General features: G+C 42.5%; 1 protein-coding gene across 9 annotated transcripts in view; it reads right to left on the reverse strand.

Annotated features, from left to right (window-relative positions):
• KCNMA1 (potassium calcium-activated channel subfamily M alpha 1) overlaps window positions 1-17,294 on the reverse strand; it is a 745,622-nt gene that overhangs the window by 29,731 nt on the left and 698,597 nt on the right. For all 9 annotated transcript variants that reach the window (XM_068547964.1, XM_068547957.1, XM_068547956.1 and 6 more), the window contains one exon: window positions 4,798-4,911. In XM_068547964.1, the coding sequence (XP_068404065.1) occupies window positions 4,798-4,911 (114 nt within the window). The remainder of the gene's footprint in view (window positions 1-4,797; window positions 4,912-17,294) is intronic.

The raw sequence follows: 17,294 nt of genomic DNA on the forward strand, positions 1-17,294 counted from the left end.
GAAAAGCGTAAAGTAAGAATTAGATCAAAAGACCACATGCGGGCAGCAGAGTCAGAGAAAGAGCAGGCTATCGGTTTAGAAACACTGAAGTCACTGAAAAGGAAAGAAAAGCATGGGAGAAGCTGTTGATGGAGCTCAGGGTGGGGGTCAGTGGGACTCAACGGACTGCTCCGAGGTGCTTGTTCAAGGTTCCCAGGCCTGGAGAGCAGTGACGTCAAGCAGACGTGCTCCACGGCAGGCTGGTGGAGCTGGCGGACAGTGCTGGTCAATTCTTTGGTATGGTTTTAGATCGTGACGAAAAACACTCTGAAGCGTGTTTTTGGTAGCTAAGTCCTTTGAGAGATGGCCATATTTCAAGGATGAGGAGCCATGAGTAGCCATGCTGGGATGGGAAGTTTAGCCACAAGGGAAAGAAAGCAATTTATCGAGAGTGAAAAGCAACAGATTGGGAGCATGGCAAAGGCAAATAGCAAGGAATCCACCCTCCGGCACCACCCACAGAGCCTGCCCCGGGGCGGGGGATGGGGGGGGGGGATGGGTCTGGGTAGTGCCTGGTGTCTGGCCCTTAATCCAGGCCCAAACCCAACAAGTCCTGTTCAGTATAAAGGATGAACCCCTGGCTGTCTCCGGCTGCTTGCTGACGAAGATTTGCTCTGCATTCCGAGGTGCTTGGGGATGCCCACGTTCTCCCTTTCCCCTCCTAAACAGCTCAATCTTTTACGTGCTTCAGCTCAAGCAGACGCAGCATTTGATGCTGTATTTCATTTCCATCTGAGGATTCCTCAAGGACTCCTCTGGCACGCACGTGCAGACTGATTGGTTGTGTCACCGAGATGTCTTTAACTTATTAAAAATTAAATGACAAATTAATTTCCATTCCCATCTTGGCATCAGAAATTATCAGTTTTGCAGAGCAAGTAATGGTGGGGAAAGTGTGTGGTGGGGGAGGAGATGAGCGCTTGTGATTTCTGGAATAATTATGGTGCTTTTAGGAAGAGAATAGATGAGGTTTCCCTTTTCTGATTCCTTTCTAAAGGTATCAGCAGCTAATTCTCTTTCCTAGAGTTACTGTTTTACTTTTTGTTTTTCCGTAAGGAACATTTGGGATCACTTCTTTTTTTTGTTGTTGTTGTTGTTTTTAACTTTTGTTTGTTTATCGTACGAGGCAGAATAAAGGATAATAGGATAAAAGGCTGGGCATGGAATTATTTTTAAATGACACCATCTTGTTTCCCTAGAGAAAGATCCTAATGGGGGAAAATCTTTGCTCTCTGTTCTTTCAACGTTTATCATGTTTGGGTGCCCACTATCCTCTCAGTGCTTGAGCTACAGGCTAGTGAAAATGCAAAACACCCAGGATCTGACAACTGGGCTTTGAATCCAGGCCCTGTCACTAACTCCCCCGAGCAAAGCATTTTATCATTCTACACCTTAGTTTCTCCCTCTGTAAAATGCGGGAAATATTAGTAGCTCCCCTGAGGCTGACAGGAGGCTCCTATGAGATTCTGCTTGGTGAACCTGACCCGGCACCTTGATAAATGGTAGCTGCTCTCGTGATTTCACGTTCAGTCCATGTTCTGTTGACACTATGAACATTCCCAGCTTCCCTCTGCCCCTCTCAGAAGCGCGTAAATAAGGCCTTGCTCAGGGATCCTGCCAGGGTCATGCGGTAGCTTTTCCTCTCCTCCCTTCATTTACCCAGAAGCATGCTGTGGCCCACAGTTTAGTCTTCCTGCTTTGTGAATGGGAAAATGTGAACCTGGGACGAGATGCAGACGGACCTGGCTTTAACTACCTGTAAGGGCTGCGGAAGGCGTACACATGGACACCGCCTAAAGGAAGTGTCGGTTACCTCTTCTCATGACGATGGGGAGGGTCTGGTAGACTTGACAGGTGACTGGAGAATGTCAGCCAGCTAGGGATTTGAGTCTTTGGGAAAGAACTCCAAGGCAGGAGCCAGGGTTCTGGGTTACCTAGTCTCAAAGGGAGAGCAGCCGGTGTTACCCGAAACCTATTTCACGGGACAGTAATTATGTGGGTGCTAAGAGGTGATGAAAACAGTCACCCCAAAATGTTTGTGATCAAATACAACTGGGAAACAGGTTAAATAGCTTTAAACAGATTTCCTTCTTGTGGAACTTCTAGGAAGCCTGGACCCACTAACATCAATTGGGACTCCCCAGGTGCGTGAAGACTGGAATATACTATACAGTTTAAAAAACTTGTTTGACCTTGCGCCATCTGTGTTTTTTAAAAGGCATTTTACTGGCCTAGTGTAATGCAGAAGACGTCTCAGAACATGTAGGTAAACAGTAAATATTTGTGGGGATAGGGGGAGGTGAGGTGGCCAGAGGATGATGGTCTGAGTGCTAAAGGCAGTATGACGAGTAGGAAAATTGGGCTTAAGGCAGAAGATGAGGGTGATGTGAACACATGGAAGGTTCTCTGAGCCCATAAAAGAAATCTGGTGGGGGACAAAGGCTTCAGGAGACTCAATTATGCTAACTGAATACTTGAATTGTTGCCTCGGACTGGGGGCACCATGCTTTTTCTTTTCTACTAGTCACAAATAAAGATATCCCAGTTAGCTGGCAGCGCATGAATTCCAAATAGACAAAGAAATTCCTGGCAGTGGTGATACTGAAATGCTGCTGAAGTTTTCTGAGACAGAGATGTTTGGATGAATTTTCCCAGCAGGAGTCTGGGCCACACAAGCTCCCTGGGTCCCTTACCACCCTAAGGTTCTGAGAAGAGCAATCCAGAAGCCTATGCTTTTAGCCAACTTCTCTAAACATGAAAAAGACACCTGTCCTACTGTTGGAAACAGAAAATAGTGTGACAGTCCTTGACCTGAGTGAATCTGTCCTGATAAACAGCTACATCGACAATAATGCTGTGCTGAATGGTGGACAATTTATTCCTTTGTTTCCAGACACCTGGCAAGCAAGGTTACTGTGTTAAAAGCCTGCTCTATTATTTTGAAATATATTTTGGGGCCAAGAAAATGGCATGTTAGTTTCATTTGCGAGCTATTTGAAGGCAGACGCTCCCTACCTCTCGATCTACCCTCCACCGAGCAGCGCTTGCTTTCTCTATTTAGAAGATCAGTCCCCAGTTCTGAGACCTGCTGCTGATGGGTGCTTTTCATAGAGTTATTAACCAAGTCACGGGGAATCGTGGAAGAGCCTGACAAATGCCGTCACGACCACAGGCCTTCATCTTCTAGATGAGTCTGCCCCGAATCTCCCAGAGAGGGCTCTGGGCCAGCGGAGTGGGGGTCAGAGTGCAGGGCTGGGGCTTGGTGGTCGCTAACCTCATCCTTTGCATCCTTTCTTAAGACGTGGCTTTAGTAAGAAAGGGTCCCCTATGAGCTGGCTGCTTTTATGGCTTCAGAACCAGAGCTTCTGAGAAAGGGCTGAGTAGGAAAAAAAAAAAAAAAAAAAGGCAGATAAAGTCAGAATAAAGGAAAATAAACAGCTGGAGGGAAGGCACTGTCTTAGGTTTCTTATCTTAAAATTTTTATATTTCTCCTTTGACTTCCTCTGAGAGCTGTGAAGACATGTCAGTCAAACGGACAGTGTGTTGGAAGAGGAATAGAAGGGAGAAGGTGGGAGGGGGAGCAGGGGGACACATGGAAAAAAAAAAAAAAAAAAAAAGGCCCAAGCCAAAGAAAATGAATTAGAGCAAAGATGCTTTGGAAACAACTGCCAGGTCAGATGGGTGTGATCAAAGGTTTACTGATGCTGTGTGGGGAAAAAATCATTAAGGAAGGCTAGAACAAGACAGTCGATTCCAACCAGAGCCACAAATAAAACACATTCAAAGCAGTGCCATGGGGTAGCCTTTCCGTTACAGCCGGTGAAATAAAAAACAAGCTGATGATAGTTGGAAACACGAACCACAAAACAAAAGGAGATACTGATGTGAAAGAAAACAGTGCTTCTTACCCAGTTCAGTTATCATTAGAATGTGCGTCCCACTGTTTTTTTCCTGATTGACTGATACCAAAGGCAACTTGCCAGGTTTAGCTAATGGGATACAGCAGTTAAGCGTTGGGGAAAGGGAGTGGAGGAAAGTACAGAAAAAGAAAAGAGTGAGGGAATAACAGAGGAGACATTCTAAAGTACAGGGACCCAGGACCACAGGTAGTTAGTGGTTATCTTCGGGGGAAGAGACCACGTAGCAGTTTTGCAAATTCACAAATAGTAGCAGGGAGCGCCATGGCCAGGTTAAAAGCTGGATCCCACTGGCCAGTAATCATGGCCCTCAAAACCCCATCATTTTTTGGACCAGAGCGGCAGTCACTGAAAATGGCCTTTAGCTGAAAAGTTCAACTAGAATAGATGAAATGTAAAATTATCACATATTAGCCCAATGTTTCTACGCAGTTCTCAAAATGGGGTTGGCTTGGACCTGAGGCTTTGTACCTCCAGGGAGGGACCTTCCACAGATGTTTCCAATGAGGATCACTGGAAAAAATCCTTGGACCATACCTTTCCTCCCTTCCTCCCGCTTCCCTAATCTATGCCCCAATCTCAAACCCTTCATCTCAGGCTCCTTTGAAAACAGTGATCCGCATAAGGAAACTATCTATTCACCTCAGAGGAAAGATAGATCGGTTTTCCCTTGGGTCATCTGTCATATTTCTACCCATACCCTTCTCCAATCTCCCCCCAGACAAACCCCATTAGAGCCTACCACACTGAAAGAGCTAAGACTCAGGCCAACCTCCTCGTATCCTGCATGGTCGGAAGAGAGGACCAAAAAAATCCACCCAAAGCTGACATTCACTCCTACCTAGTTCAGTGATGATGGGGATGTTGACCCCAGTTGTGGTGGAGGGCTGGCGTAACATCCCATGTACCGGGCTGTTATCCGGAGAGGATCTGTCCATTCCTGGAGGTGTGAACCCTAGTGGGAAGGAAGGAGAGGAAGAAGAAAAATCAGAAATGTGGAAAATTTGGAAATGATGAAAGTATAGTGTATATACACAATAAAAAAGTAACATACGCATTAGTTACAAGTCAAGAATAAATATCCTATTTATTAAATAAATATCCTATTCCCAGGATAAACTCTGATGAGTTGTTTTCAGAAGAACAAAGCAGGAGACCAAACCATTATAAAAAATTCTAACTCACTTTGACAGTTCCCTAAAAACCAGTCTTTCCACCAATTACTGATCTTGCTCACAGATTTTTGTTCCCTTCCCCCTTCAGGCACACATGAGGATTGTACCTCTGTGCCTCCTTGAAGTTAGATATGACCACGTGACACAGGAAATGCCCTGGCCCATGAAAAGCAAACAGAACAACGCATATCATCACTTCTGGTACAAGTATTTGACTTGCCATCTCTCTTCCCAGGCTGTGGCAACAGTGGGAACACAGGTTACTATGGAGATGAAGGCTGGGCAGCAGCCCTGGACAGCAGCCCAGACACACAAAGCATTCTGAGTGAAAAATCAATCTCTGTTGCTTTAAGCCACTGAGACTTGTTTTGTTGTTGTTTGTGTTGTTGTTGTTACCACAGCATAACCTAACCTATCCTGACTGTTATCTTAAACCAATTGATCACTTATTCTCTTGCCAGTGAGGGACTTAAACCTGGGCCTTTGACAGGGTTCTGGCCAAGGGGAAGTGGGAGGAAATCGGCCTGGGGGCTTGAGGAGATGTTTCCTTGCTCTTAAAAAATATCACATGGGAGGAGATTCTCTTTTGATCCACTGGACATTGCTTTTGTGTCTGTAGTACCTGGAACTGTAGCAGCCGTCTTGTAACTAGGATGGGCGCCAGCTGAGGACAAAGCCAACTTAATGAATTGGCTCAAGTGAATGATAAAAAGACTGAATGATAGGAAGAACTGCCCTTAGTTCCTGAATTAACCAGCCCTAGAATCAAAACCAATTGATCTCAGGATTTCTTACTACATGAGATTTTATACATTTATAAGTGAGATTATAATATAAAATGTAGTAACGAGCTTTTATATATATTATACACATAATAATGAGATTATGTATAATGTCTATGTTTATGTATATTTATGTATTTTGTACTATGTATTAAATATTTATGTATATATATACACAATATATGTACTATATATTTACATATATATGTGTGTGTGTGTGTGTGTGTGTGTGTGTGTGTGTGTATTTATTTTCCCCCCTTTTGTTTAAGCCAAACTGAGGAGTTTTTTTTTACTTGCAGCTGAAATCATCCTGACTGCTGCATATGCCACCTGCTTATAGTGGACCCTTGAACTTCCCAGTGTGCTTGACTCAGACTCCATAAGGTAGATGTGGGCACAGTAAACTGGAGAGTAGCCTACTTGGTTCTGACTTTTGCAGTGTGGGCTTCTTTGGGTCTCAGACCCAAATCTCAATACATATCAGAATGAGCTTGGCCCAACCATATTTTCAAGTTTAGGGAGGGTGAGAAAGCATCCCAGCTAGGCCAAATGGCTGCCTCTTTAAGGAGGTACATAGCCGTATAAACATGATACATTTATTTTCTTCATACATTCTTTTGGTGAAAATTAATTTTGCCACGTGGCAAGTGGCACCGCCAGCTCCACATTGGTCGCCATGCCCAACTGCCTTCCCCACCTTATAAAACAGGCAGACAGAAGTTCACGTTCTCTTTGTCTTCTCCTCTTTGCCCATGGTGGATGGCTACCTGGGCTTATCAATGGATTAGGGAATTACAGGTACAGTCACTTGTGAAGTTTCCAAGAACAAATTTCCAAAGATTGTGTGACCAGATTAGTGACTCTCTCTGGTAATGCGACAAGACTGGGTTGTTTCTGGCATGAAGGTATGTGTGAATCTTTATCTACCAGGAATGAAATGACAGGTGTTCATAATTGCCTGTTGCTTTGGAAGTACATCATGCATGAAATGCCAGAAAAATATAAACGAGTTTTCCTGTTTTCTGCTCCCCTGTGTATAAATTTCATCGGAGTGTCATATTTTCAGAAAGAAAAAAAAAGTTTTATTTACCATTCACTCCCTGATTGCACTTAATTTTATTCTTTATACTGATACCCTGTGCACAGGGTAAGTAACTTTGAGTGACAGTATAGTGCCCCTCTTTCTAAACTTTGGAATGCGTGTTTTTCAGCCAACCATGTAACCAAGAACACGCAATTGAAATGCTTGCTGTTTTCTTCCCCTAGAATAGTGAAGGGGGAAAACTAAACTGTTTTCACCAGAAGTTTCATTCAAAAGCATGAAAAACTGCAAGTGACAGCCGTGCAGATTCAGTGGATGTGACGTTTTTGAATTTCTTCAACTTGACAAGTAAACACCTTAAATCGGTAATGCTATATGCATAATACATGGCCTGTATTTTGACATCCATCATCAAATGCTGACTTGAGAAAATACGGGTTTGTACGTCAAGGACTAGCGCCCATAAAACAGGTAAAAATGCAGGTCACACGGTATTAGGGAAACTGTATTTCATTACAGAACCGGCAACGAACCAAAGCATCCTTTTATTTTATCTTATTTAAAGATCCCGTTTTCAGCTGTGAAAAGACTCAATTCCTTTGCATGAAACCTTCATTTAGAAATGACATGCTTGCCTCATAGGCCTCTTTCATTTTGCTTTCATATTCCATTTTCCCCTTCAGTCACCAAGCCTGGTTCCATTAGCATCTGCAACTGACAAACTATGGTGGATGTCCAAAGACATCTCTCCGTTAAACGCCTTTCTCTCTCCTACACAGGACCCCAAGAACGGGGAGATTTTGTTGGAAAGAAAACTTCAGCAGTGATAATGTCACTTTTTATTTTGCTACTTTTATAGCCACACATTTTTATAAGCAAAGGCAAAGATAGCAGAAATAGACTTTATCTTTTTTTTTTGCCCTTCCTGAAGAGTTGTGTTATTAAAGAGGAACAGAATTGATTAGCATTGTTTCATTCTTAGAGATCCTATAATGGGAAACTTGTGGCTTGAAATGGCAGAGCAGACCCAGATTCCCGATGTGGCCTTGGAAAGAACAGAAAATCAGGCACCTTCCTTCTGAAGAGAAGAGGCAATCTGGCCTTTGGTGCCATTTGATGGCATCTACCCCATTCACCATAGCAGCTGTTAATAAAGGGGCGGGTCTAGATGGTACCCGGGTCCCTGATGGTCTTGCTCCCCATCCCTTTGTTAGCTGCAGTGGGTACATCTTTGGTTGAATTGTAAGTCCCTCTACATAAAGCAGTGCTTCAGTTCTGCATGTGAAAGCGCTGGCACATGGAATATCCTCCAGGGACCCTGATCTACAGCTAGAGGATAGTGAAACTGGGAAACGCTCCTTCCGTTAGTTGAACTAACACGCGGGAAGTTAATGTTAGAAACAACCACTGATTTTGCCAGAAGAGATGATGAAGAATGTTGGCATTGGAGAGGTGGAATCAGAAGTTCTCAATCAGGAAAAGATTCAAGTTTAATTAACTACAACACAAGCTCTTACCAAGATGGCCTCCTGGTTCTTTAGATGTACTCCCTTTCCGCCCTGTTGAGCATGGACATGGGAGGCAAGTTCTGGGCTAAAGATAACTTTAAAGACTGCCTGAACTCCTTACACTGAAAACCCCTCCCCATTTCAATCTTCAGGGACAGATAGGATGGGCTTACTTTACTTGTTCTATTCCTTTGGCATCAGGCAGAAATGGGCCCAAGATTGCCCCCTGCCAAGCACGCTCACTCCATATGCTGCAGGAGAACTTTAGGTCAAAGACTGGGTTTTTTATTTCTTTAAACATCCCAGGTTGTCTACAAAATGCCTGGCCCACAGAGAAGAAACGGAGTGGAATAGCTAAGAGCATGTGCTTTGGAGTCAGATGTCTTAGGTTTAAATTCTGGCTCATCTACTTATAAGCCACACAACCATGAGCATAGCACAGACTCTCCAAACCTCTGTTTCTTTGTCTGTAAGCTGGAATTACCCACTATACAGGGCAGTTGTGAGAATAAAATGAAATAGTATAGTTAAAACATTTAGTACAATGCCTGGTATAAAGAAAAAATACTTTAAAATGCTGACTACCAACGTCAATATTTTACTCAGTACACAATAAATATTCTGGCTAGGAATAGCATCCACTGCCTCCCCCTTCCCTATGGATAAAGACCTGAGGTAGCTTTTGGTAGAGTTTTTTTAAAAGAATTTTCACATAGAGAAAAATCCTGGAAAATTAATGGGAAGGCAATAGCCGTGTGGCTATATTTTGGTAGAAATAATCAGGTCAATCCAGTGATTAAAAATACAGCCTAAAATATTCAAGGATGGAGTATTTTGGATATTGGATGGCTAGGATTTTCTTTAGGTATGTTGAAAAACTGGTGTCCAGTCTTCATGAAAGAAAGGTTCTTAATGCCTTATAGCAACTGCAGACTCTCTGGAGTCTTCTGTTTCCTAGACCTAATTTCCCACTTCCTTTAATTATTTAAGGACATAATCTTTCTTCTTTTGTTTCTCGGGCTTTTGAAACGGTTTTCGCTGCTCTCTATATTCTTTTCCAGAATTTGTGCTCTCAACCATCACCACTGTTGGGTTCAGCTGAACAAAATCTGTAGTATCTGATTTTCTTTTTTATGATTGGTTATCCAATGGCAGGCAGCACTTGGCCTGTGTCAGGGAAGTTACTGGAAGGTTAAGTGACCTATAGTTAAATTTGACAAGGGCATTTCAGTTTGGATGGCTTCACATGAAAGAATTTAACACAAACGCTTGACCTATTCCTAAGAAGTTCAAGGAGAAGAGGCTCGGGAATAACAAGATCACTGAGGTTTCATTTTTTAAAGTAATTGGTTTGGGTACCTGCTGCATGCATGCATACAGACGTAGCATCCAAGGAGCACCTGTGGTTACAAGCAAAGAGAGGCTGTGACTCAGATAAGATCTACCAGAGGGCATGCCTAGAAACGGGTTCCAGGGTAATGTAGTTGTGAGCGCATTTAAAAATGGGAAAGACTCAATGTCATGGTCTTTGTGGAACTCAAAGCAAAGGCAAGAACGTTCTGGATCTAGATTGACTAAGGTAATTTTGAGAATGAAGAAGTCAGCCTTAAGTAGAACCTTAAGCAAAAAATAGCAAAATCCAACATTTACTGAGTGCTCAGCATGTACTGAAATCTGCGCATGTTTTAACTTTAGTTCATACAGCCATCCTATGTAGATACTGCTGTGTTACAGATGAGGAAATTGAAGCACAGCAGAGTTAAGCAACTTGACCCAGCGCATACGTTTAGGAATGAGCAGATCTAGATCTCAGCCCAGGTAAACTGGCTTCAGAGCCTCCTCTGGGTCACCATGGCATATTCCTTCTTATTACGTGCCAAAGCTGCGCTAAGGGTTTTTTCACGGGCCACCTCATTTATTCCTCATAACAACCCTGTAAGTACAGGAACTGCTAATATTACCATTTTGTAGATGAAGAAAATAAGATTCAGAGCAGTCAAATAACTTCCTCCAACACCGCAGTTGGTAAGTGGCAGATCTGGGGGGCTCCAGCCAGACAGTCTGACTTCAGAGCCCAAGGATTCCCGTGCTCCATGCTGCCTTCCCTCCGTGTGTGATGGTCTCTCTTTCTCATGTGCTGAGCTTGGCAGGCAAGTTTGAGGCCTGAGCCAGTCTTACTCTTCTATTGTTTTCACTTCTAAACAATAGCAGATAACAGCTGGGACCCACTGTAGTTATGCTTAACTTGCTTTGGTATGGTAGCATGCACAACTCAGTACATATGACAAATGCTTTATTACAGTATTTTTCCGTGGGGGAAAACACAAAGTACTTTCTAAATCTTCCCTAGTTAAATCCCCAAGCTTTTCCAGGGAGAGAGGGAGATGGAAATTCTTATAAATCACCTCCCCTAAAATAGATGGAGAAATGAAGGTAAGTGCCTCCCCACCCCCATAGATTTAACATAAAGGAATTGGTTCAAATGGTGGGGCAAATTATCTTTTATTGTGTGCATATAAATGATGGTTAGAAATCCATATGCTACGTTAAACGAGGGAAATAAATTAGGCAGAGTCGTCTAGGTTTGCTGAGACAGGTATTCAATACGAAGTTGTAAAAGGGAAAGATCACCGTTAAAAATGATCTATAAAGGCATGTTAAAATCAAGAGACACATCTCATATTACATCATCTAGGAGATGAATTAAATTTCCTGTTAACGCCAGGGAAAAAAAAAAAACCCAAAGCCAAATGTCAGATGAAGTGAAGATCAATAAAAATATTTTGATAAGTAAATGCAACAATGCTACTTAACACATGATTGGCAACTGCTGAAACATAAATTATCCAAATTTCCCATTGCTGCTTATGGGAAAATTATGCAGATTAGAACTTGATTAGGCTTATATCATGAGACTCAGTTTGGACTTTTAATCTATTAAGCTCCAATAAATGAGGCATCTGAATAGCTCCCCTGAGCAAGTACAGTAATAGCCACAGCAGTCATTTTTTGCAGTATGTATTCCAACAAATTCTTCAGCAGCTGAAGTAAAGAAAATTCCAGGTACAGAAGCGTGATTGCTTTCTAACTTGTAGGGGGAAAAATCCACGTGCCCAGGCTTGATGTGGGAAATAGATGTTTTAGAAAAGTCTGCAAGAGAAATCCGGCCAAGGGAAAACCTCAGTTGAACCTTGTAACAGTTTTTCATAGTGGTTTTCAGTGGCTTTCCACAAAGCTGGAGTCCTGAGTCATGAGAGCCAGGAGCTGACCAGTGTTGACTCAATAAAAAATGATCATTTATCAAGGCAGAAACTTCTCCTGCCCAAAGGCTACTCTAACTGAGCACTTTCCACTTAGGAGCTGGAAGTGGTGCCAGCCCCCAACAGGTTGCTGGAGGTCAACGCTGGGAAAGGTGGGGCAGGGAACACCCTTGCCAATTTCAACTGTGTTATCTGCTTTATTTCAGGTAACTCATGAGCTTGGAGCTGATCATTGATTGTTCTCTACCCAGAGCCTAAAGACAGAGCTTAGAAATTACATTAATAGACAGTTCTGAGAAACCTAAACTATACCATTTGGGTCTCTTTTTGCCTCTTTACCAATCACTCTGTTAGGGATGCAAGAACTTTGGAAGTCTTCTAATAATTACCTCCCTTTTACAGATGAAGAAACTGAGGCTCAGAGCAGCGAAGTTACTGTGTCTAAGGTTGCAGATCAGTTGGTGGCAGAGCCAGGATGGTTGATTCTGTTGTTACGTGCTCCCCTTCAACCTCTTCTCTACGTGAGGAACCCATTCCCGGTGTTTGGTGGGGGGTAGGGGAGGCGGGTAACCCTGACCCCACAGGGCCAACAATATGGGCCCCCATCATCCTGGACACGTGGCTGGTTTAGAGATCCACTTGTCCTCCAAGCTGGGGCCAATCTGTGTTCTCCCCAAGACCTGATGAAAACGACGCTAAAGATGCTTTCAAAACCACAAGGATGTAAGTACGGGGCTGCTGGTGAGCATTTAGCTCACCAGGGGACAAATGAAAACAGGGCAAATGAATCAAGAGGTAAAGAGAATGAGACAGAGCTCTGACATCGCTCAGGCTCCTGGGGCTCAAATGTGCCTAAAGCCAGAGACACCCCAGTTGTACGACTTCCTCTTTATTTAAGGCTTTGGGGTTGGATTTCTATCACTTGCAACCAAAATGCCCAAATAGTATAGTAACTGAGAAAAATCTCTGTTCTTCTCTTGGTAAAATGGCTCATGCACGTCTGAGTTTCTACTGAAACAAGTGACTGTATCTTCATTCAAGTTTTCCTGTTCACTTCCAGTGACCAGGGACGAGACCTGGGTCAATTTCTTTATTTACAATAAGTAACATTGATATTTTTAACAGTACTCTTTTCTAGAGACTGTATTTAATGAAAGCATTGGGAAGCTGCATAAGGTACTTCATCTTTTTTAGAGTTTCTGTTCTGGGTCTAAATTAAACCAAAGCAAACTAAACCAACCAACTAACAACCAATCAATCAACCAAAGTTCTCTATAGCTATTTGTCCATTAAGTTTCATAAGATATAGTCAGCCCTTAGACAAGTCTCACACACATGAAACAAATATGTTTGCAAGAGTTGTCTCTCCACAAAAACAGGTACATACTATTATGTATGATCCACTTTGAGGGGTAAAATATTGATATCTGCAGAAACAAGACTAACGTTAACTTTCTTATGTCCGAATGCTAAGATTATAAGGAATGCATATTTGTCTTCTTTTTGTTTATACATAGTTGCTAAATTTTCTAAAAGAAATATATTTCATTTGTGCAAGGAGAAGAAAATTTAGCAAAATTATAAACGAATAAAAGAAAAGAGCCTGAAACCTCACAACTTCACGTCATCCTCATGGGTTGAGAACAGCTGGTTGACACGGTGGAGGGACTCACGCTGACGAGCTGTAACAACCCTAAAGGTCATTCTGACCTACATGAATTTGGGGAAACTGAGATTCTGGGATAGAAGTGACCAAAAGTTACAGATTAAGGGGCTTTAGAAGAACAGAGCAAAACAGAGTTTTCAGGGTTCCCAGTTCTCTACCACTTCAACTTCCTACAATGTTGTAAGAGCCACTCAATCTCAGAGCAAAGGATGCTGAGAGCTTACATGGGTCCAAAGAGCCCATGCAAACCCACAATGCTCTGTGCATACAGCTGAGGGGAGGAACAGTCAGAGCTGGTTTCCAGCACAGAAGAGTGGCATTTGCTGATTCCCATCCCTACTCCCACCAAGTCTTACCCACTTCAGATATGCTGTCCCCTCCCTTCTCCCCCAACTCAGTTCCTGCCCCTCCTTCACCACCTCCAGGAAGCCTGCCTTGACTAACTTTTCTCCCCCCCCCCCATGTAGTTACTTCACAAAGATATCTTTGCTGCACTTTTCCCTTCCCCTTTATTCACTATTTTAAACTGTAAGAACTACTACTGATTATGTACCAATTACTACCTAATGTTTAAATGTTTTTAAAGCATCTTTAATGTTCTCTTTTCTTTTCTTCATACCTATTGGATTCTTCATTTCAATACGGCATGATGTACATCAGTCTTTCCTTTACTACTATTACCACTTCTTAGTTCCTGTCCTGGACCCTCCCTCTTTGCTGCCACCGGAGAGTACAAAGGCTGTTTTGCCACTAATATAGAAACTTCTTCATGCTGGATCACATTTCCAGTAAACTAGAGGCATACTATGCCAGGGAAAAGGTAGAAGTACACATTGCAAGACAGCAATACGAAGTGGATACTAATAAAACACACAGAAACCCTAATGCTGCCAAGACTATATACCATTTTGTTTCCATTACATCAATTTTTTCTCCCCCTTTTGTAAGCATTAATCAAAGAAATGCAAAGAGCTCATTAAAGTGATAGATTGACTGAAAATGTAACCACCTTTACATTGTAAACAGCTTCTTTATGTTCTCAGTGTTATGGGCTTTGTTTTTCAGCATTTGTCATGTACTTCGAATGTCCTTTTACATTTAAAACACCAAATGCCAAATGGGCCCCAGTTGTTTGGTTTAGTACAAACCAATGGCCAGCGCAGCAAAAACCAGAGCTAGCAAATCACAAGCCAACTAAAACACCCATATCTTAAGTGCACAGAAAATTAAGTAGCTGTAAAAGATGGATTTGCCAAGTGGTCCAAGGCATTGCCCTGCAATTCAGGAAGAGCAGAATCCAATCACTGACAACTCTCAGCCAGCTGTCTCTGACAGGTTCTAGAGACAGGACGCCTGGACAGAGATAATGGCTGACGTTCCAAACATTTGATGGTCTTTTAAAAGAAAGCACTGTAAATGTTTTCTTTGAAGTTTGAAAGGCTTTCCTGCATATATGATGCTGGCAGATGAATATGTAACTGGAATCTTGGATTTTGAGAGTCAGGCATTCCCCACACACATAGAACTTCACTAAAGAAGAGGCCGATTGGTGCTAGTTTGATTTTGAACATCTCTTGTTTACACCACGATCAATATCCTTTGACCACATCCTGAAATGAGCCATAACATCGTGATTAAGAACAGGAATTCTGCAGCTAGACTGCCTGAGTTGAGTGCTGCCTCCTTCGGTTCCTAGTTTTATGATCTGGGGCGATGTACTTAAATTCTGTGTCTTAGTCTCCTCACCTATAAAATAGAGTAATACGTCATGAAGATTAAATGAGTTAAATAATACAGATAAACTGCTTATAACAGTTGCCTGGCACAGAGTAAGCACTTTATAAGTACTAACTTATTTTTACATTTTGACATCAGCTGCTGCTGATAGTCAATGATAGACTGGTAATGCTGGCAGAAAAAACAGAGAATCCAAAGACACGGGTTTTAGCTCCAGGTCATCCCCTAACTCCCTGCGACAATTTAGATTCAATGTCTTACCCAAACTTGGTTTGCCCATCTGTAAAACTGAGGCACGTAAGGCAATGTCCCAATGACTTCTGGCTCTCAAAAACGTGTCATCCTAATTCTGGGGCACTGTAATATAATATTGGAATCACGATAACTCTGGGTTTGATCACTCAATATTCAGGAATGCCCGCAGTCATTCCTGGGGTCATCGTTTTAAGAACTGAAAGGCAGGAGCCCTCCCTTCCAGTATCACAGCACATAGTTCACAACAAAAAACACACCAGTATAGGCATACGAGAGACACGCACTAAATGCACCGCACCATGACAACCATGCAGCGTGCACATTACAACTCTGAGCGTGAGACAATATCCTGTCTCAGGAGTAGTCCATAAGCTATAATCCTCCCTCCAGGAGCCCTCCATCCAATCCACTCGCTAACAGACAATCCAGTTTCATCTCCTGCCGTGTGATCAGAGTCATGGCAACCTGCTCCTGTCCTCAGTTTCTTCACCTGTAAAATGGGGATGACTCTAAAGTTCCTTTCAGCTCTAAAGTTTATGTCTCTTTCACAACCCTAAATTTTAATAATAAACTCATACAGAACAAACGAGCAAGGAGAATCAAGAGGGCCTCTTTTCAGAGGCCCTCACAAGCTGTAGTGCAGATCCTGCCTTTCAATTCTGTTTTATACCTTTGCCTGGAGAATGAAATTTCAGCGCCCAAACCAATGAGAAGGATGTACTTTCTCCAAAGTTGCTATAATGGCCAAAAAGGCCATAAATAACCATTTATTAAACAAACAGTATGGGCTGAAGGAAGAGAAACTGCCACAATTAGGCCCCTGGGGCCTGCAGGCACGGTACATAACAGTGGGACTCGCTTATAATCTTGGCAATATGTTATCAGTTGTTCCATTTTCTTGAAGCTATCTTCATAATCAAGATGCTATCCCAGCCATTGTGGGCTTTAGAACTATTTTTAATTTTAATTTAAAGAGCAATTAAAGAAAGACAATGGATACGCGCGGGATAATAAAGTAAGTGATTAGCAGCACGCAAATGACAGAGGCTTAATGATAATATGGTTCTAGTCTCCAAAGGGCTTGTCGAGAGAAAGCCCTTTCCACATGTGGTTGTTCAGCTAATGTGTCTCAACCCACAATTACAACATTGCTGACACCATTAACCAGTGAAACAACATCATTTCGAGAAATCCTTGTTGTCTCATTAAAATGGAAAGGGTCAGGTAATTTACCAGCGTTGTATGTCTAGTTTTGTTGTTGGTAATTAGCAAACAGTACCCAGCATGGACTCCCGCTGGGAGCTGGAGAAACTTTGTGAAATATTAAAGAGGAAAGTCTTCATATTTCACTGGAAAACTGAAAAGAGGTGCAGTAATAGTCTCCCTGTCACTATTTGCAGTTAGGAAAAGGAAGGAGCAAGTTGGGACTCTTTAACTTAGGGAGAAATGTTCAGAATGCATTGGGAAGGCACTATCCAAACCAATAATGCCCTGAATTGGGCTGTATACTGGCCAGCAGGGTCTGTGTCCCTGTTTCTGAAAGGGGGTGGGGAGGAAGGGAAAATTGCAAACTACATCTTTATTGTTCTTACTTAAGTTCTCTGGATTAATCTCCTTGAAATAGAGGAAAGGGGCTATAAAAAGTTTTCTCTCTGGAACGCTTTAATGATTTAAATAAGCGCCAGAATTGTTTATTCAGAAAGTTATTTATATATAGTTTTAAATGTAGAGATGGAGGAAACATATCCCAGGGCCCTGACTTCCTGCCTCCTTGCTTCCTAATGAAAGCCTCTATAGATATTGGAACTGAGACTCCCACCCGAAACGCCAGCCAACACTTGGTGTGTTGTCAGGAAGCAGAATGGTATCTTATTCCTTAAATGGGACTTTTGGAACATGAAACGCATTCCAAT

The sequence above is a fragment of the Eschrichtius robustus genome, chromosome 7 (assembly GCF_028021215.1).
Source record: "Eschrichtius robustus isolate mEscRob2 chromosome 7, mEscRob2.pri, whole genome shotgun sequence".
NCBI lineage: Eukaryota > Metazoa > Chordata > Mammalia > Artiodactyla > Eschrichtiidae > Eschrichtius > Eschrichtius robustus.